Genomic DNA, 21084 nt, shown 5'->3' on the forward strand with positions numbered 1-21084 from the left:
AACCATTTTCTTTGTTATAACAGTGTAGCCAAATGACATTTTTTGCCAAATTTGCATTAAAAGCTGTATTTTTCGATAAGCAGTTTGTATATCTTATTAAATGAGTAAATAAGGCAAACTTGTACGCTGCACAAAAGAGTTTAATGCAGAGATGTCAAACTCAGTTTGGCTCTGGGGCCAGATTCAAACTTTCTGTTCTCAGGCAGACCAGATCAGTAAAAGAAGTAAACTTAAAATGTTTTGCTTACTTTATTTATTTCATATTTTATTTTAATTTTTATTGTTAATGCAACATCCAGGAATTGCAGTCTCCTATCAATGTTTCTTCATTTTCTTCAAGTTGAGGTTTTGAGTTTTTCCTTGCCCTCAGTAGGTTTTAGATCAGGGGATGGTGTAATAATTGTCTGTAGTCTAATAGTCTGGTCTGTGCAGCCCTTTGAGACTCTTGGTGATTAAGAGCCATACAAATAAACATGACTTAAGTTTATCAGTATACTGCTTCATCATTCAGCCTATTTAAGTAGCGTACCCTTCATATTATAATCATGGATGACAACACATTTAGTCACAAACAATAGGGATAAAATATTTTCATGTTTGCCATTGAATCCGTTAACTGGTTTAACAGTTCAGCAAATGCAGTTTCACACCTGAACCAACTCACCACACTACACAAACTCATGTAGGAGCTGTAAAAAGTATATAATTTTTGCCTTAATTGCCGAACTGGTTTGAAATGAATGGGGGGGAAAACAAAATAAAATGTAAGCAGTGCATGGGCAATAAGATCAGACATATATATATATATATATATATATATATATATATATATATATCCTCTGGCAGCCAGAGGGAGCATTTGGTTTGTATTTATTCCTAACTTTTGATTGAAATTATCTAGCTTCTTTTTTTGACACTCAGAAATTCATGGTGGAACATATAAAGTCATCAAATGCAGGCCATATGTTTTACATGCCCGGTTTCGTGTCTTCCATATCGAAAACTCTCCAAATTATTATGAGAAACAGAGAGGGCACAGTTCAAACATAGGTACTTTTATTCATGGTGAGAAACACGTCATTAAGACTTACATTTTGTTTGAGCCTGTAGACTCAAATAATCTAGTTTGGTCTACAAAAAGAAGCAATGCTTTCCAGTCAAGTGTGGATTACAATACCGAAGATAATAAGCACAACACAAAAAGCTCGCCTCTATGTATTCCGGTTTTACACTGCAGACAAGCGGTCCACTCACCTCGCCAGTACAACTCAGTTTTGTGATTTTGAATGATAGAGGGGTTAAACCTGAGTTTTACACTGTAAATATGTAGTCATGTTGATCGGAACACCGCTAAGTCTAGACATTCTGCATACAATAATCGGTCCATCTGGGTGTACTGGATGTTGGAATCAAGTGTCGTAGTTCCACATTTAGAGTGTGTGTTTGAACCGCTAATCACATTTTGTACAATTGAAAGAGAAAAAAAAAAGAAAACAATGGCTTTGGTCTTCATTTCATCCATTGACACACTAGTCAACACTTCGAAGTAGCGCAAATCCAATTTCCGAAGGTTGTCGGCTGAAAGTATATACAGACTAGCCACTCAGTAAAATTATTCACGCTCGTATAGTCTAGAGGTCAAAGTAACAATGAAGAGCACACAACTCATCGTCATTCAAAAGCCTGCCCCGAAATTACAATAAATTCCAGTTTAAGGGGGAAAAAGCTTCACAAATGTTTCAGAACTGGCACTGCACTACCATTTATAAATTATATTAACATTTCTATCATTTATTATTAGAAAAATACATCTTGAAGAAAACAAACCATCAATACACAGTTGATTCAAACCTGGCACTGTGCTATAGGTTTAGTAAGAGTGTCCCTTATAGTAGTCCATCAGTTCAGTGCATGACAATCTGTTTTTTTTTTTTTTAAATACATGTTTCTGTACGAGAAAATATGAACAAATCAAGGGAAAATAAGCACAGATTTACAACATTCAAGTGAACTAAAGTAATGTTTTACATTTACGCGTTTAATCCTATCCACAGGAACACATAGAAGTATTTACAGTGAGGGCATGTAGCTTAGAGCCGCACAGTTTTGACGTGCACCGACCCAGCACATCAAAGTCCTAGGAAAGTAACTACTATACCCAAATAATAGATAGTTCATACCTATGGGCAACTCCCAGTGACACACAGTGTCACACACGATAGGCATTTTACCCTATTTAAAAATCTTTTTTTCTATTCATACTAAGTTTTCAATTTACATTCAAGGTAGAGATACAATTTGTATCAACAAGTAAAAGTCAATTCTAGACATTTGTGGCTTGGTTGTTTGCGGCACTTGCAAATGAAGGGATATGGGAGGGGTTAAAGTACTATGAACTACTACTTTTCAACCAATATCGGTCTAAAGTACACTTATAAACAACTCGGCTATGAAATATGAAAATTGAGGATCACATTTTTGAATACAATCAGTATGTTGAAGTCACTACACGTTTAAAAATATGCAGTTATATTGTTTATTATAGATTTTTGGTGAGAGCATTTCTCTTTCAAATAGTTTTGCAAACATCTGGCCAAGGCTTTGAGTTTTTCCTTGCCCGCATGTTGGTTTAAGATCAGGGGATGGTGTCATTGTAATCCTGTGCAGTCATTTGAGACATTTTTGTGATTACGGGCTATACAAATAAATGTGACTCGACTTGGCCTGACTTTAAGGACGAAAAGATAGCTTTGATCTGATTGGGAGTTTTAATTTAGGGGGTTAGTTATGAAAAAATGCTTTTTCACTGAGAATGAACTGATCCTCCAACTTGGATTTGACAAATATAAAAGATAATAAAACTAGTCAAAAGGTAGGGAAGGATGGCACGCAAACGTTGAGCCAAATGCCAGAAACAACGGTGACAGCAGCCTTGCAATCTGATTGTTTCATAGGAAGAAACATTTAGGCAGTTTGTTTTTCACCTTCTCATGAACAGATCTGGCCGAAATTGGCCTCGTCTATTTTCATGAAAAAAAAAAAAGTCAGCAAAACCCCTTTAAAATTTTCGGGCAATGCACATTCAGGTTTTACATAACCAAACATTATAGAGAACACTTTAATCTTTTTTGATGAAGACTCACCCTTGAGAAAAATAATCTAACTCTGATAAAGTCCACGCTTAAAGAGTAATAACACTTGACCCCAAAAATCTGTGTGGCACTTTTGTTTAGATGCTCAGTCAGGTGATCCGACAGATTTCGATGAAGTGATATTTCCCTTTAAAGGCATTCGCATGACCATCTTGCAGTTGGGGTGGCTTTATACAATGTCTGGGTTGCCTTTCTGCAGTGGCACCCTGAAGCTAAAAATCTATTTTTGTCCGATTTTCAATGCTTTAAATATTAATTTGTATAAACTGCAATATACATCGTGTAAAGCCGCCCAAAAGACCCAACGCTAAACTACTCAAGGTGCATACTTTGAACACAACATACAAAGTTTTAAAATGTTTCAACAGTATGTACAAAATTTTCACAAAATATATCACTTTTAGATGAGACTCACGCCAGGACTGACGTAGCCACTGGTTTTTGGCCAACAACGTGAGAAAAGTGAAAGCATCCTGAGAGCAATGTGCTGCAAGGCACAGCCAAATTGTATTGAGCCATCCACTCTCGCAATACGGGCCAAACATCGTATGAAACATGCTTTCTTTTATTTTTGCCAGTAACGTGCAGCCAGGGGAGGCAGGTGAGGAAATTTTAAATTAATAATATAAATTGTTTTTATTTATTCAGTTTTTTTCTCATTTAACTTCACATTTTAATTTTCCTTTAAATGCAATTTTGATTATGACTATTATTACAATTAGGTTATATCATATTACTCTGCTGAGCATTTGCAGAGTGAGGCTTGTAATTCTTCTGCCTCATGGCAGAGGGTGATAGTGAGACGGAGGATTCTGATTTTGCACACACCTCAGCCCCAAACAACTAAATAAGAGATAGCATTAGCAGGCTAACGGCAAATCAATCCATCCAGTAATTATTTTCTCGTTGCATGGACTCATTTTCAATATCGATTGATCTTTTTATCTAAAAGGAGCAGCGCATAGACTTCATTCATAAATTAAGTTAGGACAATTAAAAAAAAAAATCCTATGCTAAAGTTTATATACTGCTTTCCTGCTCTGCCGATCAAACGATAAATAAGATTTAGGTTAATTCTTAATTCTGACTGCCTCACCAGACACGAACCTTGCCGCACGTTACTAATTTTTGCCGTTTGTTGGACTTTAACTATTATTAGCCTCTCCTACTTAAAGACCTTGCAGGCCAAATGCAAATGGAAAGATTTTAATCGATCCAAATAAATATAAAAACAGAGCAGTGTGCAAACTCTTGTCAGTAATCTATTTACAGTAGATGCAATGTGGTCATCTTATTTTTAGTTTTGTTATCTCAAGTGTCAAATGTTGACTAGATCAAATTTATTGTACATGCATTCAAAACGTCTTACTTTATCAATAGATCTGCAGCAAATTACTTCAAAGTATCCTCAATTGTAAACGGTCTAGGAAATACCTCGAAAATTGTCTTCAAGCGAAAGCCCAGGAGGGATAAAAACCATCTAATTTTATATGCCTCGGGTTGAAGTCAGTTCAAGTGCATCTAAAAGTAGTCTTTGATCCAAAGGAACAAAAAGCTTCACTGACAACCCGAGGGAGTTCAGAGAAGTTCAGTTTTCATGGGAATTGTGTACAAGCCCAAGTGTATGAGTAGAGTTTTCTGGATAAAATCAATTGGGCTTATTTTTTAAAAACGACCTCAGCTAAGCCTTTGATATACAAGCGCTACATATTCTATGTTCACAACAAATATGAGAAAAATACACATTATTGAGAAATGTGGAATCATTCCAATTAGGTGAGGCTGAATGCAATGTGTCAGAATAATGACCTTTTTTGGCATTTTTTAGCAGCTTATAAATGACTGAAATAATGGCTTTTGTGTGATTTATATGTACATAGATAACGACATGCACCCGCATACAAGACAAAAATCTCTTTTTGGCTTGCTTTGTGCACGGACAAATTCTACCAAAATAGTTGTAACTGAGAAAATAGATCTCTTTCCATACTGAGAGTGCTTTACGTTTGAAAGTAGGAGGCTTCAATGACAAAAGACATTCATTGAAGACTAAAAGCGTGAGGTCATTCAGATATAAGGCCATTAAACATCATATTTATGTTTGGGAGGTATGCATGTACCTCCCTCTTACTCATCCTAGAAAGAATAACACAAAATAACCAGGAAATGAGTGTACAACTGAGGGATAGCTCAAGAAAAGTTGTTGATATAGTTGCACTGCACCCCAAACCGACGTGACCTGAACAGGAAGGTTTTAAAAGCCAGAATATAATTCTTTAAATATATTTAACATTTGAAAGAAGCGTGCTAGAATTTTTTTGAATTAAATAGGAATTCGGGGGCCTGTTGATCATTACTTGAAAATAACTGGACAATACCTAAGAAAAGGGAGCTAACCAATAGATGAACGGTGTGGATAATGTTACTGAAACGGTTTAACTATCTTAACCACTCTTAGGGGGAAATCTTGATTTACACGGACTCCACAAGAAAATGAATATTTGTTTTTCTTTCTATTGACTTATTTGTTCAACTCTTAAATATGTCCTTTGTCCAATTTTGTTTAATATAATTTTTCAATCCTGAATTTGTTGTACAGTATTTTATTTACTTGTAGTTCCTTTTATAGGATAATTAAAATGTTTAACCTAATCACTGTCATGTAGAATAAATGGGATCGATCTAAAAAGTTATTTTACCAGCTTAACAGGATTCTGACAGTCCCGAAAAATGTTAATAGCGGTCCTGTATCAACTTCCCGATGCCTCTTAATTATGATCCTGTAACATCCCTATTCAATTCATTTATAGTTCAACTTTTTATTCATCATTTCGAAGGATTTATTCGACCTATCATTGTATTTGTACAATATATTAAAACTGAATCAACCACTAAATATTGGCACTTTTAATTTCGTAGTATTTCTTAAACAATGACAATAAATTAATCTTACATCTAAATAAACGGAGATTTGAACAAAATAATCTGACGATGTTAAGAGCTTGTTAAATGTATTCAACCAGCGGTTATAAATGTAACCGTTTTTCACAACCAGGCACCGATGGGTCTGACAGATTTGATAGCAGCTAGAGCACTACATTTCTTGTATTTGACATTTTGCAGCCAATTTCAAATGCTGGAGGAAACTCGCCTCCTGGTTAGGGGTGATAGATGCGTTATGAAACATACAATAATGTTTCTTTTTACAACCACACTTCAAATATGTAGCTTTCGATGTGAACCGTACCAAAAAACTCAGACAAATGTCGTCTGTTGTTGACTTGATGTCATCTCACTGATGGAAAACCAGAATGCTGGATTTTGCACCAGGCGTGAAAACAAAAAGAAATCTCCTGAGGGCAAATGCTGCACATTCGGCAACATTTATCAAGTGCCTGTCTTTGCAATCAAAATCTTTTGAAAACCTAAATCGCATGTGGGTCGTCAGTACCCTCAGTGACAAGACCTCAAATTTGTAACAATGACTGCTGCCAGTTGTTGCGGGTCTGTCAAATGAGGGTTCTTCTCCATCACGGAATGGACCACGTACGCGGGAAAAATGTTGCAAAGGTTCCGATATGTTTGATACTGCTGCTCCGGGATGACGTACCGTTCTTGGTGTTCGGCTGCAGCCGGAGCCTCCCACGGCAAGTTCCAAATTTGCTCCATTTTGTCGGGCATGCTGCGGACCATGACTCGCTCGCAGCATGGCATCAGGCTGTTGCTGAGCGGGTACGAATGGTATCCGTAACAATCGTTCCCGCCGGGGAGAGGGTCCCAGCTCGCGTGTTGCTCGCGACACAGCGGCGGCCGCCTCTGCCTCATCGGGTTGCTGTCGTACAGTCTGGAGTCGGAGATGCTGTCCATGCGGGTCATACCCAAGGATCGCGCCGGCTGCGAGGACAACGGAGGCAGGACGTTTTGCGCCATGGGGTAGTCCCCGGGGCAGCTGGACCTGGCCCCCACCGGCACGTGTTGAATGTGCGGGGCCAGATGAGGCGCCGACGGCTTGCGCGGGAGACCCTGCTTGGGCTCCTCCGGCCCGTAACTCTGCACCCGAGCGATCGCTTCGTGGCGGAAGCCGTGGGGGAACGTCTGCACTCTCCCCGTGGCCGGGGACTGCTGCTGGATCTTCATGCTCTCCTCCATGCTCCCGTCCACCGAGCCGGGGTACATTTCGCCATAGGAGGAGAAGGAGTCGCTGTTGGAGTGACTGAGGCAGGACTCTGGGCAGTGGCTGAGAGTTCTCTGGCACATAGCGTGCTCGTGCTCCATGCTACTACAGAAACTGTCGACATTGTGCATACTGCTCATGCTCATGTTGGAAAAGTCGCTGTGCAGGGAATAATAACCGTGATCGCTGACAGAGTCGTACTTTGGGAACTGCTCGCTATACGTGACGGAATTCCCGTGACTGTTGGTGACCAAAATGGGAGGGTACTGTACACTGGACATGTGCTCGAGCGAACTATGCGAGAACTGCAAAGAGCCCGGTACGGGACTGCTGGCGGATCGCGTGTTCAGAGCCCCGGCGGCGTGGCTCTTGGCGGGCTGCATGGTGGGAACGCTGAGAGCAGTCACCAGGGAAGGCACCGAATTCGTCTCGGACTTCCTCACGACCGAAAGGGTTTCCGGAGACTCGCAGGCCACCGAGCGTATGCTTGGGTCTGACTGGCGTTTGGGCGCCACGCGTTTGACTTCAGAGTTGCTGTCCCTGTTCACCATTGCCGGGCCTATCCCGCATTTCGCTAAGGCCCCCTCGCTCATTGTCTTTACCGCGGACAGCTTGGCGAAGGCCCGTAGTTCGTCTGCCACTGACCGCAATGGTTGGTTGACACGCTCCGGATGGTAGTATTTGCACTTGTGTCCATACGTGCACTTTTTGCCTATACAAAGGGGGGGGATACAAAAAATTAAGTCAGCAACATGCAACAATATGAATTTGTGACAGTATTATTAGTCATCAAGGAGGCTGATAACCAATACAGTCATCCCTCACTATATCGCGGTTTAATTTTCGCAGTCTTGCTGCATCACTCTTTCATCGTGGATTGTGTTCTGCATTTTGTCACGCCCCTTTGCAGTTAAAATTGTACACGTATGTAAAGGAGCTCGACAAACCTACATTAAGTACACAAATCTTTTTCATTTTCCAGTTTCTCTATAAGCCATCATTTCAACAAAACGCTGTAGACCAACAAAAGCACTTGAGGTAAGATCGTGCCTAACAAAAGAGGATTGTACCAGTGTCTAAAACTCATGGGAAAAAGTTAGCGGACACCAGGGCAGATAACTCTGAAAAGTTGCCTGCCCCATTTTTCACAACTTGAAACACAATAAGACGACTAATCGAAAAAAAACATTTATGCAAAGTATTAAGGATTGATAATCAGAATATATAACAGAACATCACTTAAAATTTAAGTTTATGATAAATCTACTAATAACATTCATTGCATGTATTTGACATCACTGTTTTCCATCTGCCATCATTATGTACCTGTATTTACTCATCTTCATTCACGCATCGTCTGCTACAAGCCACGTGAACTCCTCTTTCCACGATGCTTTAAATGTACGTTTACGTTTTGTAGCGTCATCAATTTTGTTAGCTTCTTTTAAATCTTTCTTCTGGGGCTGCTGAGATTTTGGCTAGATTCTTAACCACTTTTCCATTTTTCTTGTGTTTTCTGTGCGTGTACCATGGAAAATTATATGCAAATGCACGACCTTATAAGGCTCGGGAAAGTCCGGAAGCAGGAAGTTATCTGATGCAGGCTTCTGATCAGCTGCCGAGTATGCAAATTGTCTAACGAACCGAAATTCTGAAATTTCCAAACCGAACAAAGATTTCGAAATCCGAATAAAGCAAACATTTGATTTGAAAAAAAAAAAAAAAAACGTTTTTTTTTAATATATCAAAGGATGTATTAAGCAGATATCTCAATGTGCGAATGCATGCAAGTGTAGGAATTGTGTTTTGTTTTTTTAGAAAGTATCAAAATATCTTGGATTACAGTGAACAATTCCCTAAACAATCTTTGCAAACGTTTGCACATTTTTAAAATCCTTTAACAGATTTTTTGATGATTCTAAACAGGTCTTAAATCTTGTTTAAAATGAAAATGTTGTCAAAACGGAAAACATTGTCGCAAATAAGCGGTCTAAACCTCCCCCAATAATGCAAGTCATTCACCATATGGGCAAGGTTGTTTTTTATGCTCCGGGACCACAGGTCTCTTGCGAAGGAAATTTTCCAAGCTTGGACCATGTCTTCCTAAGGGATCATCAGGTGGCATAAATCTGAAGACATTAAAATGATTAAATCATAAATGTGTCAACAGCGACGGTCATCCAAACGTGTGAATATATTTCTTTTTCAATGATATCATTTTGCGTTTACTTACTTGTCATTGACGAATGAATACATCAGGAGACGTTCCTCGATGAACTTCTTCCATTCTGGTTTTTCGTTTTGCAAGTCTCTGTAGTTGTCATTGGACACAATAATTCCTTCAGAATCATAAGCCAGCTTCACTATGAAGCGATCATCATAGCACACCACCCTTCTGCCTTGGACCCTCCGAGATGGGGTAAAAACCAGTATCTTTTCTTTTTCCAACTTTCGTAGTATTTCTTGATCTGTGGGGGGGGGAAACGGTTTCAGTTGGCCACCCACTTAAACATTGACTGGATTGTGGCGCACACAATATCCGAATACTTCTGTGCATTTGTAACATTCAGCAGCTTGTATCGAACTCCTATGTTGATACGATATCAGCTGGTGTACTACAACGTGCACAAACTGCAGCTGTAATACGTGCAAAAAATAGCTTTTCTACCTGTAATGGGGGCATCAGGTCTTGACTGTTCCTTTCTCCAAGCTGGGACAAACACAGTAATGTCTTTGTGTCCCTTTTCTAGGAACCATTCGACGGCAAGTTGGATACCACGGCAAGAGAAAACCTCTTTGTTTCCATGGCTGAAAAACAAACAGGCAGGATAAGCTACCATTAAGAGAAAATGTGTTGGACGAATTAAAGTAGTCTGCGTACAAATATATACATTTTTAGAATTAAGGCCATCCTTGTTGAGGTGGACCAAAAAATATACTAAAAAACAAGTCATGACTCATTTCAATACATTCTAAGTCAGTGTTTTTCAACCTTTTTTGACACAAGGCACACTTATTTTCATGAAAAGAAATTGAGGCACATAGTCCGTAGAAATGTTCCAAGATAATTTGCCAGAACCAGTTTTATGTTGTTTTTACTTAAATTATATTTTCATTTTGACAACATGATAAAGTATAGATTTAAGCACTTTGGTACACTGAAAGGACTGTTGAAAAGGGCTGTGTAAATAAAGTACTGTACAGTTAACATTCACATTTTTATCATCATTTGTAGTCACCGTGGGTGAGGAGGTAAACCAATTTATTCATTCTGGTTAATAATTTTGCTGTGATTTGGGATTGTATTATATGTTTCATCTTTTTAAGTTTAGCTATATTTTATGCGGTTTTCCTCATGTTGAGGTTTTTGAGTTTTTCCTTGCCCTCATGTAGGTTTTAGATCAGGGGATGCTGTTAAAATAGTCTTTGGTTTGCAATAATCTGTAGTCTGTGCAGCCCTTCGAGACGCCTTGTGATTAAGGGCTATACAAATAAACATGACTTGACTTTTTTTTAGAAAACAAACTAACAATGATTTTCTAGTAATACAAAACATGATTTGATACATTCTAACCTTTTTTTCAATATTTTTGCGGGGATTATCAAGATATCTAGATTATGATTTTTACTTTATTACATTTCTTTCATTATTTTCTGTTGGTTAATAGATATCTGTACCTGTTCTGTCTCATGTTCAAAAAATTACTTTATAAAAAGAGAGAAAGTAAATGATGCCACCTACCGGTGTGGATGAATGTTACAGTTGGATGATTAATGGCAAAAAGCTATGTTTTATTTAAATACTAATAAAACAAGAATAAAATTGGACAATTTCCTGTGGCACACTAGACAAGGTCTCACGACACACTAGTGTGCCCTGGCACACTGGTTGAAAAACACTGTTCCCATTTAAAAAAAATAAAAAATACTACTTACAATCAAACAAGTATTTTCCTGACTATAAGGTACACGTAAAACCACAGAATTTTCCAGGAATTTCTTAAGTGACCCATATAATCCAGATCACCTTATATTCTAGAAAGTACGGTAATATTACTCTTAATTACACTGAGCTGGGTTAATTTAATTTTCACCAGCAAGCTGGTAGTGTGCTGCACACCAAAATCTTGTAAAATCCTATGGCCTTACTTATATTATGACTTTGTAAATGTTTTTATTTTAAAATTTTTGTTGTGCTTGCTCAAACTTTTGAAACAATTTCTAAAAGCCTTTTGCATCCTTTTTGAGGCCTTCTGGCCAAATAACGTTTAAACTTATGCTTCCAAAATTAATTTTATTATGATTCCTTAGGCAGCACGGTGGCGCAGAAGTTAGCGTGTGTGCGGCACAGTTCTGAGGTCATGAGATCGAACTTCCCGTGTGGAGTTTGCATGTTCTCCCCGTGCTTGCGTGGGTTTCCTCCGGGCACTACGGTTTCCCCACATTCAAGAAACATGCATGTCAGGTTAATTGGCTGGTCCAAATTGTCCCTAGGTGTGAATGAGCGAGTGAGTTGTCTGTCTCTGTGTGCCCTGCGACTGGCCGGCAACCAGTTCAGGGTGTCCCCTGCCCACTGCCCGAAAATAGCTGGGATAGGCTCCAGCACCCCCTCTACCCTACTGAGGACAAGCGGTGCAGATAATGGATGGATGGATGGATGATTCCTTAGTACCACAGGACACATCAAGCTTTTTTGTCCCATTTCCCTCTGTTGATCGTTGCTATGGACTACGTGCATGTAACGACAATTTAATTCCATTTACTTATTTATTGCCACTGACCTTTAAATTTGTTATGTTCAAATCAAACTATTGACTCCCAACACAGTACATGTACGAACATTAAAACGTTTATCAGGTTCTCAATGGGATTTTGATCTTACCTCATTGCCACATTGGATCCATCAATGACAATAGGCCTGAGGTTGTCGTAAGGGTCCGCAGATTCCTCTTCCAAAGACACCTCAGGACTAACAGTCTCTTTGACGCTCGGTGTAAGAGACAGCAGCGTGGCTGCAGTGCTGCAGGGTTGACTTTCAGGTTCCACTTTGTTTCCCAGCCTTACCAGTTCAGCAAGAATGTCATTAATAAGCGCAGCGGACCCCAATTTATTGAGCACCATCTCAACCTGTTCTCCGGAATAACCCAGCTTCAAAGCAAAGTCCATTTTTGTCTGGTACTCCTTCTCGCTGGCCGCTTTGATGGCCTGCCCTGCCTCATCTTCACGGGATTCTTGCACGGTGCTGTTCTGGGAAAAACTAGGTTGGTCCAGACACGGAGAACGACACAGTTGCCGATGTGGCTTTGTCACCGCCAAGGGCTCCCAGTTCTTACAGCCGCTGTTGTTCACCGGAGCCTCCGGGCGCTGCCGCTCGTCGCCTTCGCTCTCCGAGCTGCTTCCGTCTTCAGGCTCACCGCTGGCATGCTTTTCCCTGCTCGAGTCAAAGTTCTCCTCACTGCATGGGCGCTTTTCCATTTTTTAGCCTTTCCGACGCAGAGCATGCTGTCACGTTTGCCTCAGCACTTTGGATTTACGGTCCATGCTTCTCCCTCACCTCAAGTCCAACCAGGGAATCCTTTTCATTTCTGGACTTATTACACTCCTTGAGTCGGACGGAAGAATCGCACGGTTTCCCTGTGCCAATTACGTAAACCTGAAAAACACATAAGATTAATTGTTTTACAGACTTCCAAATGTTAAAGACCGGCCCAACCTGTACAATTATGAACACTTGGTAAAAGTTGGAGACTGTATAGCAATGAGCAGACATCAAGAACTCTTTGCTGCGCCTGTTGGTATGCAGCGAGAATATTACGAAGCCAATGACGAAAATATAAATATTCAGAAAGCGACACCACCATCCGAGGTTTTCAATTTCACAAATTCAACTATATTTTACATGAGCAGCTAAACAACAATCACCGGCCAACCAATATACAATTCGTTTCTCTGTTGATGAGCAAAAAGACTGATAAAACTACCTCAAATACGTCATCAAATCTCCTCTCCCTGTGGTCAATTGATTTTAAATTCATGCAAAAAGCCAGGAACACTGTTAAAACACTGCGGAACAGCCCTCGCCTTGAAGCACAAAAGCAACATTGAAGGCAGACACGCGTGAGTGCATAGAACCTGAGACAGTGTGGGCTGATCAGTGCACCAGTGTGCCGCCAGCTCACAAAGCGTTAATATCGCTTGGCAACCAATTTGTTACGGCCAATAGGTGCACGTCCTAAAATATGTTTTCGTTAGCCATAGAAAAAAAATAAACAATTTTACTAACGAGACAGTTGAGATGGTAAGCAGATACAATGCTGCCAGATTCGAGAGGCGCAGCCCATGATGTGTGTTGCCTAGCAACACAGCCGTGTCATCAGCTAACTCCTTTTTACAAGTCACGACTAAGGCAAACACGGCTCATCATCTTTCTTCGGGCTGCCAGATAACACGCAACACTTGCAGAGACCGTACTCTTTGCACCACGAGTATCCAAGCACATTTTTACCTGAGAAAAATAGCAGATCTTCGTCTATACGAACCATTACATGCATACAGCACCTCATCTCATCTCATCTCATTAGCCGTACCGCTTATCCTCAGTAGGGTCGCGGGGGGCTGGAGCCCATCCCAGCAATCATCGGGCAGTGGGCAGGGGACACCCTGAACTGGTTGCCAGCCAATCGCAGGGCACACAGGGACAGACAACTCATTTGCTCATTCACACCTAGGGACAATTTGGACCGGCCAATTCACCTGAAATGCATATCTTTGGAATGTGGGAGGAAACCGGAGTGCCCGGAGGAAACCCACGCAAGCACGGGGAGAACATACAAACTCCGCACAGAAAGTCTGGAGCTGGATTTGAACCCACGACAGGTTCCCATGACATGAACTGTGCCGCACAAGCGCTAACCACTGCGCCGCCGTGCTATATATGTAAATACAATCCACAAGAACAGTGAATAGAAAGGATCCAAAAAGTTTAAGTCTTGATAATGAGAGTAAAATCTATGTATCTATCTACCTTGGTCATATTCCTCGAGAGGGGTGACCGACAGCAAGACAAACATACACAAAAACAAAGAAAATAAAAAAGGAAAAAAATAGCGAAAAACACACACACACATTCTTTTGGACCATGGCCAACTCAAATGCCCAAACACCAAAACAAGTTAGGCACCTCGGCACCCAAGTCGGCCATTCTTCCGCCCCTCCAGAAACAGGACACAAGAAAGCGGCCATGTCACTCGGGTCAGGGTGACACAACACACTTTTCAGTTCGACAGCAGGGCCCGGCAGCTTTCACTGGTTTACCCCTGCTGTATCATAGAACGTGTCCAAACATCCCACTATCCTTTCACAACACCTCTCCACTCATTCCTATCACCAACAAGAGCTCTAGCTTTCACTAGATTTAGACCTCTTTCCTGCAGTGCACTCATACCACCATCCATCCACGTCAATGGCGGCCTTCCTCTCGGTCTCCTTCCATTGACTTCTGCTCTGTAGATCCTCTTCAACATTTGCTCCTCATCCATCCTCTCCATGTGTCCAAACCAACCGTGTATTCTCTTATCCACACGCTTGCCCAGTTCCACTACTAGTGTCCAAGCACATTTTTACCTGATACAAATAGCAGATCTTTGTCTATACGAACCATTACATGCATACAGCACTATTGACGTAAATACAATCCACAAGAACGGTGAATAGAAAAGATTCAAAAAGTTTAAGTCTTGATAATGAGAGTAAAATCTATTAATATTAATTTTACTAGACCAACAGTTTTTTATATGTATTTATTTTACAATTTTTTGTAAAATAAATACATATAAAAATGTAAATATTTTACATTGACTGTGGGTAAGACATGTATTACAAAGCGAATAATGCACATATATAGTTTTAAATATTTTTATTTTTTTTTGCTTATTCAGTGAAATATATTTTTAATGTTTTCTTTTACTTCATTATTTTTTTTTTATTAGTTATTTTTAAATATGTATTTTAGATTTTTATTCTTTATTTTATTATCATTTTATCTGTTCTTTTCTGTTAAATATAGATTAAAAAATGTATAATAAAAGTGTAATTACCAAAGAATTTAAACACAATATAAAGGTCCAGTATGGCTGGCACAAATTGATCCAAATAGTGCATTCTTTTCATTCTCAATGAGTTATGGATACTAACCAAAAATATATTTCAATATTGTTTGTTTTTTGTCAATAATACGAATGAAACACAAAATATGATATCATTATTATATTATATTTTATATAGCCCTATGACATTTCCAATCACTGTATTGGCAAATCTAAATCCCTAATGCCCCCGCCAAGCAGGCAGTTGCATTGCATGGCTGACGTTGCTATCGGTGTGTGAGTGTGTGTGAATGGGTAAGTGTGAAGCACATTGTAAAGCGCTTTGGGAGGTCTTTAAAACGCTATATAAATGCAGACCATTTACATTCATACTCTTTATGCATATCTGACAAATTTGCATTTTTATTATTTTTATATAGCAACTGTCATGAGAGGTTTTGGACAGTGAGCCAATGGAAGCAATGCCGTCCATTCATTGAGCTTACAGATTCACAGGTTTATATTCCAGTGCAGGGGTGTCAAATTCATTTTAACTCTGGGGCCACACGATATAACAAACTTTCTGTCGGGGGCCGGACTAGTAGATTAAAGAGAAAGAAAAAGAGAGATAAAGAAATAAGAGAAGGAGGGAGGGAAAAGGAGAGAAGGCGGGACAAACACAGAGAGAGAGAGAGAGCGTGAAAAACAAAAGAGATAAAAAGAGAAGTTGTGAGAAAGGGGAAGAGAAAGGGAGAGGAAGCAAGAAATCCAAAGAGAAATAGAAAGCGCAAAGGGTAGGAAAAAAAAGGAAGTTAGAGCAAAATAAGTTAAAAAGACACAGAGAGAGAAAGAGACAAAGAGCAACAAAGGAAGAGAAAAAAGAGACACAGAGAGTGAAAGAGACAGAGACAGAGAGTGGGAGAAAAGGAGTGGAAAAGAGGGAGCGAGAGAGAGAGAGAAAGAAATACAAGTACAGTGTCTTTGTTCAAGGCACCTTTCTTTGGCAAGATCAAGTTGACATATTTCAACCTGCAGCTTGTTTTTCTCTTGCACTTCTCTGAGTGTTGTCTTGCGGGCCGGATTCAATCCCTTAGCGGGCCTTATCTGGCCCGCGAGCCACCTGTTTGACACCTGTATTCTAGTGAAATGGCCATCTGTGTCAGAACCTTACATGGCAAAGGGTTAAGAACTCCTTGAAGAGGTCCCTGAGGCGTATCTGAAGCCCATCTGTGTTTGGGATTGTTCGATAATATCCACTGTAAATTCAGTTTCTTAAATACTGTGCTGGGAAAAACTACATTTTGCTGCTGACTATTCATTCTGGGAAGTTGCTAACTGTTGTTTACTAGAAGTGGGAGTGTTCATGCTTATGTTTCTTTCAATTGTTCTATACCTGTCGCTTATTATTTAAAATGATTTAAAAATCTGTTTAACAATCCACAGAGAATGTTGGCTGTAAACCAATGACATAATAACCATTGTCCCAGAGTAGTGTCCAATGAACAGTTTTTCAATTGACTAAAGTCAAGTCATGTTTATTTGTGACGCCCTTAATCACAAAGAGTCTCAAAGGGCTCCACAGACCACAGATTATTGCAAACCACAGACTATTATGACACCATCCCCTGATCTAAAACCTACATCAGGACAAGGAAAAACTCAAAAACCTTAATATGAGGTAAATGAAGAAACCTTGAGAAGGGACAGTCTCAAAAGGCTGCACAGACGACAGACTATTGCACACTACGGACTATTATGACACCATCCCCTGATCTAAAACCTACATCAGGACAAGGAAAAACTCAAAAACCTTAATATGAGGTAAATGAAGAAACCTTGAGAAGGGACAGTCTCAAAAGGCTGCACAGACGACAGACTATTGCACACTACGGACTATTATGACACCATCCCCTGATCTGAAACTGACATGAGGACAAGGAAAAACTCAAAAACCTCAACATGAGGAAAATGAAGAAACCTTGAGAAGGGACAGCCTCAAAGGGCTGCGCAGACCACAGACTAATGCACACTACGGAATATTATGACACCATCCCCTGATCGAAAACCAACCTGAGAGCAAGGAAAAACTCAAAAACCTCAACATGAGGAAAATGAAACCTTGAGAAGGGACCGCACATGAGGTCATCCCCCTCCCAGGATGACCAGGCTAAGAAGACTCTCTAGTATAGAGAATGTCTATCAAACTTTGTTGGTCTCATTTCATTCATCCATTTTCAGAACTGCGTATCCTCATTGGAGCTCATCCCAGTTGTCAGGAGACATGGTGGACAAGCTACCAGCTAATGGCAGGGCTTACAGAGACAACCATGTATCCAAACACTCAATACTAAGGACAATAGTATAATCGATAATCAACCTGCCATGCATGTTTTTGGTATGTGGGAGGAAACCGGAGTGCCCACTCACAGGCAACTTACAAACTCCGCACAGGGAGGCCGGTAGCTGGAATTGAACTGTCAGGCGGGCGTGCTATCGATGTATTGTGGCACTGGTGTGAAAACTAGAAATTGAAAAGTTCAGGACTTTGTTTTGTTTCACTTCAATTCAACATTTGTTTGTAACTCAGGAAGTATCACAATTTAGGTATTGAAGGATTTCATACATTTCACTATAAAGGATTTTATACAAGTTACATTTATTGAGTTTAATGCTATAGTTATTTACGGACTGTGCCTTTATTCAGTGAAAGTTCAGGGCAGGCATAAGTGGTGGAAGAGATTGTTTACAGGAATGGGACATACTGCTAAGATAATCAGCACATCCAGACGTTGTTGACGCAGGCGTATTTTTGAGTACCCCAGACATAGGGACGCTTGTCTACAGGGTTGGGTAGGGTTACTTTAACTTGATTACTTTCAATTACTTTTGGATTACTCCAATACCAAATATGCTAATAAAAGACAAAAGAAACTAAATGTGAATAAAATGACTAAATTGTTTGCAGGCTTAGAGAGTAACAGAATACATGGAACGGCAAAAATGATGTTGGCAAGCTGTTTGGATTTATTTTCATTTTGTTTCTGTCGCATTTTATGTGAGTTTTGCCGGAGATCAAAGGGATCGAAGCCAGGAGAGAAAGCTTACCACATGTTGTGAGTCATCATTTTATTCATATTTAGTTTATTTTGACTTTTATTAGCATATTTGGTATTGGAGTAATCCAAAAGTAATTGAAAGTAATCAAGTTAAAGTAACCCTACCCAACCCTGCTCGTCTATAAGATAGTGAAGCCCAGGGGGGGCTTCCTTGGCGTGCCCATGGGAGGAGTCGGCACGCCATTATGCGGGGAGAAGATGGCTAATAGGAAAAAGCTAAAGGACTTAGGAAGAAGGCTTCCCAGAGACTCCAACGTCACCAATTTGGCCGTTTGAGATGGCGTACACTTAGTTAAATTGCTAGGGAAAATAAATCCTGTGTGAAAATGTCGGCTTCCTGTTCATTTTTCCCTCAAGAAACGAGCGCACATAAATTCTTGGGTGAATGTAGCTTGTGTTTGGTTAATGGAGTCAGATAACTAATTTGAACAATTTGGTAAACGGGACATTTTGATCATTAAATTCCAATAGTACCAATCAAAACTCACCGATGGCTTCTTCGATTTCACACTTGATATGATTATTCGTTTTTGTGCAGCAATACTGTTACGATTATAAGTCCCAGATGACTGACACATGAAATAATCATGACATAATGATATAAGCGATTTCGACGAGTAACAGATTGTACTTTAAATAGAAACTTTAGTTACTTTGATAGCACTCATTTTCAAACGTCTTACGATCAAATGCACGTCGACGTTGTATCATGTCATCTTCAAGAGGACCTTAAACGCAGCACCGCAGACTTAATTGAGGTTTACATTTTTAATGCAATGTTTACAGGACGCCGAATCTGCGAATGTTTATCATTTAGGCCCCGCGTTAGCGTAAGCTTGCGAAACCGCTTCGTGATGACTTACCTAGCCAGCTGACACAACATCGTTAGCACGATTAGCTTTCTTAGCTACGTCTTGTTTGATTCGTGGCTATAAAAGCACAATGCGTTTCCATCAGGTGGAGTTTTGCACGTCACACAATCAGCGATCGATGTCTAAATTGACTTAAGAGAGGAAAAACACTGCACTAGCTCCTGATGCTAACCTCGACTTGCGAGCGTGCGTTAGTTAGCTCGTGGCTGACCCGTGCGCGCTAGCTATTTCCCCTAAGTTGATCCATCGAAGGAACCCCATCTTACTTCGTGTTGAGGGCGATGCACGGTGCAGGAAAAGCAGCCCGGTGTGTTCCGTAGTCTCACCGGTTTGCTGTCATCCTCCGCGGATGTTTTGCTGCTGCGCTGTCGCAGTTTGCTCAAGGTTGCCAGATCACTACGGGATCCTACCTGCCTGCTGGTGGCCGTCTGGTAAAAACCTCAGCAAGTCCCTAAAACATCGCCTTCTTTTTTTTCTTTTCTTTATTTGCAACTTTAAATGAAGCGCATTTGATTTTTTTCTTGCAGTGCACTTGTTCTTGGCTGCAGCTATGCAACTGTGGGCAGCGTTGCCATGCGATATCACATGCGATGTTCTGCAGGTTTTAAGTCGGAGAAATTTAAAATGCACGGGTGTCGAGCATGCGGCCGGCGGACCGATTCAGGCACCGCCGGTGTTATGCCGAGAAATTGGGAGTTCTTTTGTCACTCTCTTTCTCTCTCACTCTTTGTTTATATTTCTATCTTTTTCTCCATTTCTTTGTCACATTGTCTCTTTCCTCTCCTTCTTGTTTTTCTCCCACTCTCCTGAGTTTTTTCTAATTTCTTTTCCTCCTATGTCTTTCTATCCGTCTCTTACTTTCTCACTTTTTCTTCATTTTTCTTTCTCTTTTCATTTTTTGTCTTCTCTCTTTCCCCTTCTCTCTTTGTATTAATCTTTCTCTATTTTTCGCTTCTCTTGTCTTTTTTTCTCCCCATCTCTTTCTTTACCCTCTTTTCCTTTTGTCTTCTCTTCTTTCCCTTCTCTTTGTGTTTAACATTCTCTATTTTTTGCTTCTTTCTTTCTTTTTCTTACTTTTTTTGCCTTTCACTGTGTCTTTTTCTCTCTTCCACCCTGTTTTTTTCTTTTTTCTCTAGATGGAGATAAATAGATAGATACTTTATTCATCCCCGTAGGGAAATTCACACTTCCAGCATTATCCTCATGTTGAAAAATAAAATAATAGAATAAAAATATAGAAATAAGGGCAGCATGGCGGCGCAGTGGTTAGCGCGTGTGCGGCACAGTTCTAAGGTCTTGGGAACCTCCTGTATGGGTTCAAATCCAGCTACTGGACTACCTGTGCAGAGTTTGTATGTTCTCCCCGTGCTTGCGTGGGTTCCCTCTGGTGACTCCGGTTTCCTCTCACATTCCAAAAACATGCATGTTAGGTTAATTGGCCGGTCCAGATTGTCCCTAGGTGAGAATGAGCGAGCGAGGTGTCTGTCCCTGTGTGCCCTGTGATTGGCTGGCCACCAGTTCAGGGTGTCCCACTGCCTGATGATTGCTAGGATGAGCTCCAGCACCCCCGCGACTCTACTGAGGATAAGCGGTGCAGCTAATGAGATGAGATATAGAATACAAAAATACCCAATATAACGTTATGCTATAGAGAATTTAAATAGTGCTACGAAAAATACACACTGC

At 40.2% G+C, this 21084-nt stretch overlaps 1 protein-coding gene and 1 long non-coding RNA gene across 2 annotated transcripts in view; one reads left to right on the forward strand and one right to left on the reverse strand.

The window, feature by feature from the left end:
• Positions 1 to 21084, forward strand: part of LOC148349004 (uncharacterized) — a 42567-nt gene that overhangs the window by 7851 nt on the left and 13632 nt on the right. The window lies entirely within an intron of this gene.
• zc3h12b (zinc finger CCCH-type containing 12B) lies at positions 1040 to 19959 on the reverse strand. Its single transcript, XM_088320745.1, has 6 exons — positions 19665 to 19959; positions 12209 to 12979; positions 9995 to 10134; positions 9560 to 9794; positions 9349 to 9455; positions 1040 to 8038 (listed from the first exon to the last, which is right to left on the reverse strand). Exons 2-6 carry the CDS (start codon positions 12799 to 12801, stop codon positions 6606 to 6608), a joined length of 2508 nt encoding a protein of 835 aa, XP_088176871.1. The 5' UTR covers positions 12802 to 12979; positions 19665 to 19959; the 3' UTR covers positions 1040 to 6605.

This window comes from Urocampus carinirostris, chromosome 17 (assembly GCF_059441175.1).
Source record: "Urocampus carinirostris isolate Australia breed hairy pipefish chromosome 17, RoL_Ucar_1.0, whole genome shotgun sequence".
NCBI classification, from domain to species: domain Eukaryota; kingdom Metazoa; phylum Chordata; class Actinopteri; order Syngnathiformes; family Syngnathidae; genus Urocampus; species Urocampus carinirostris.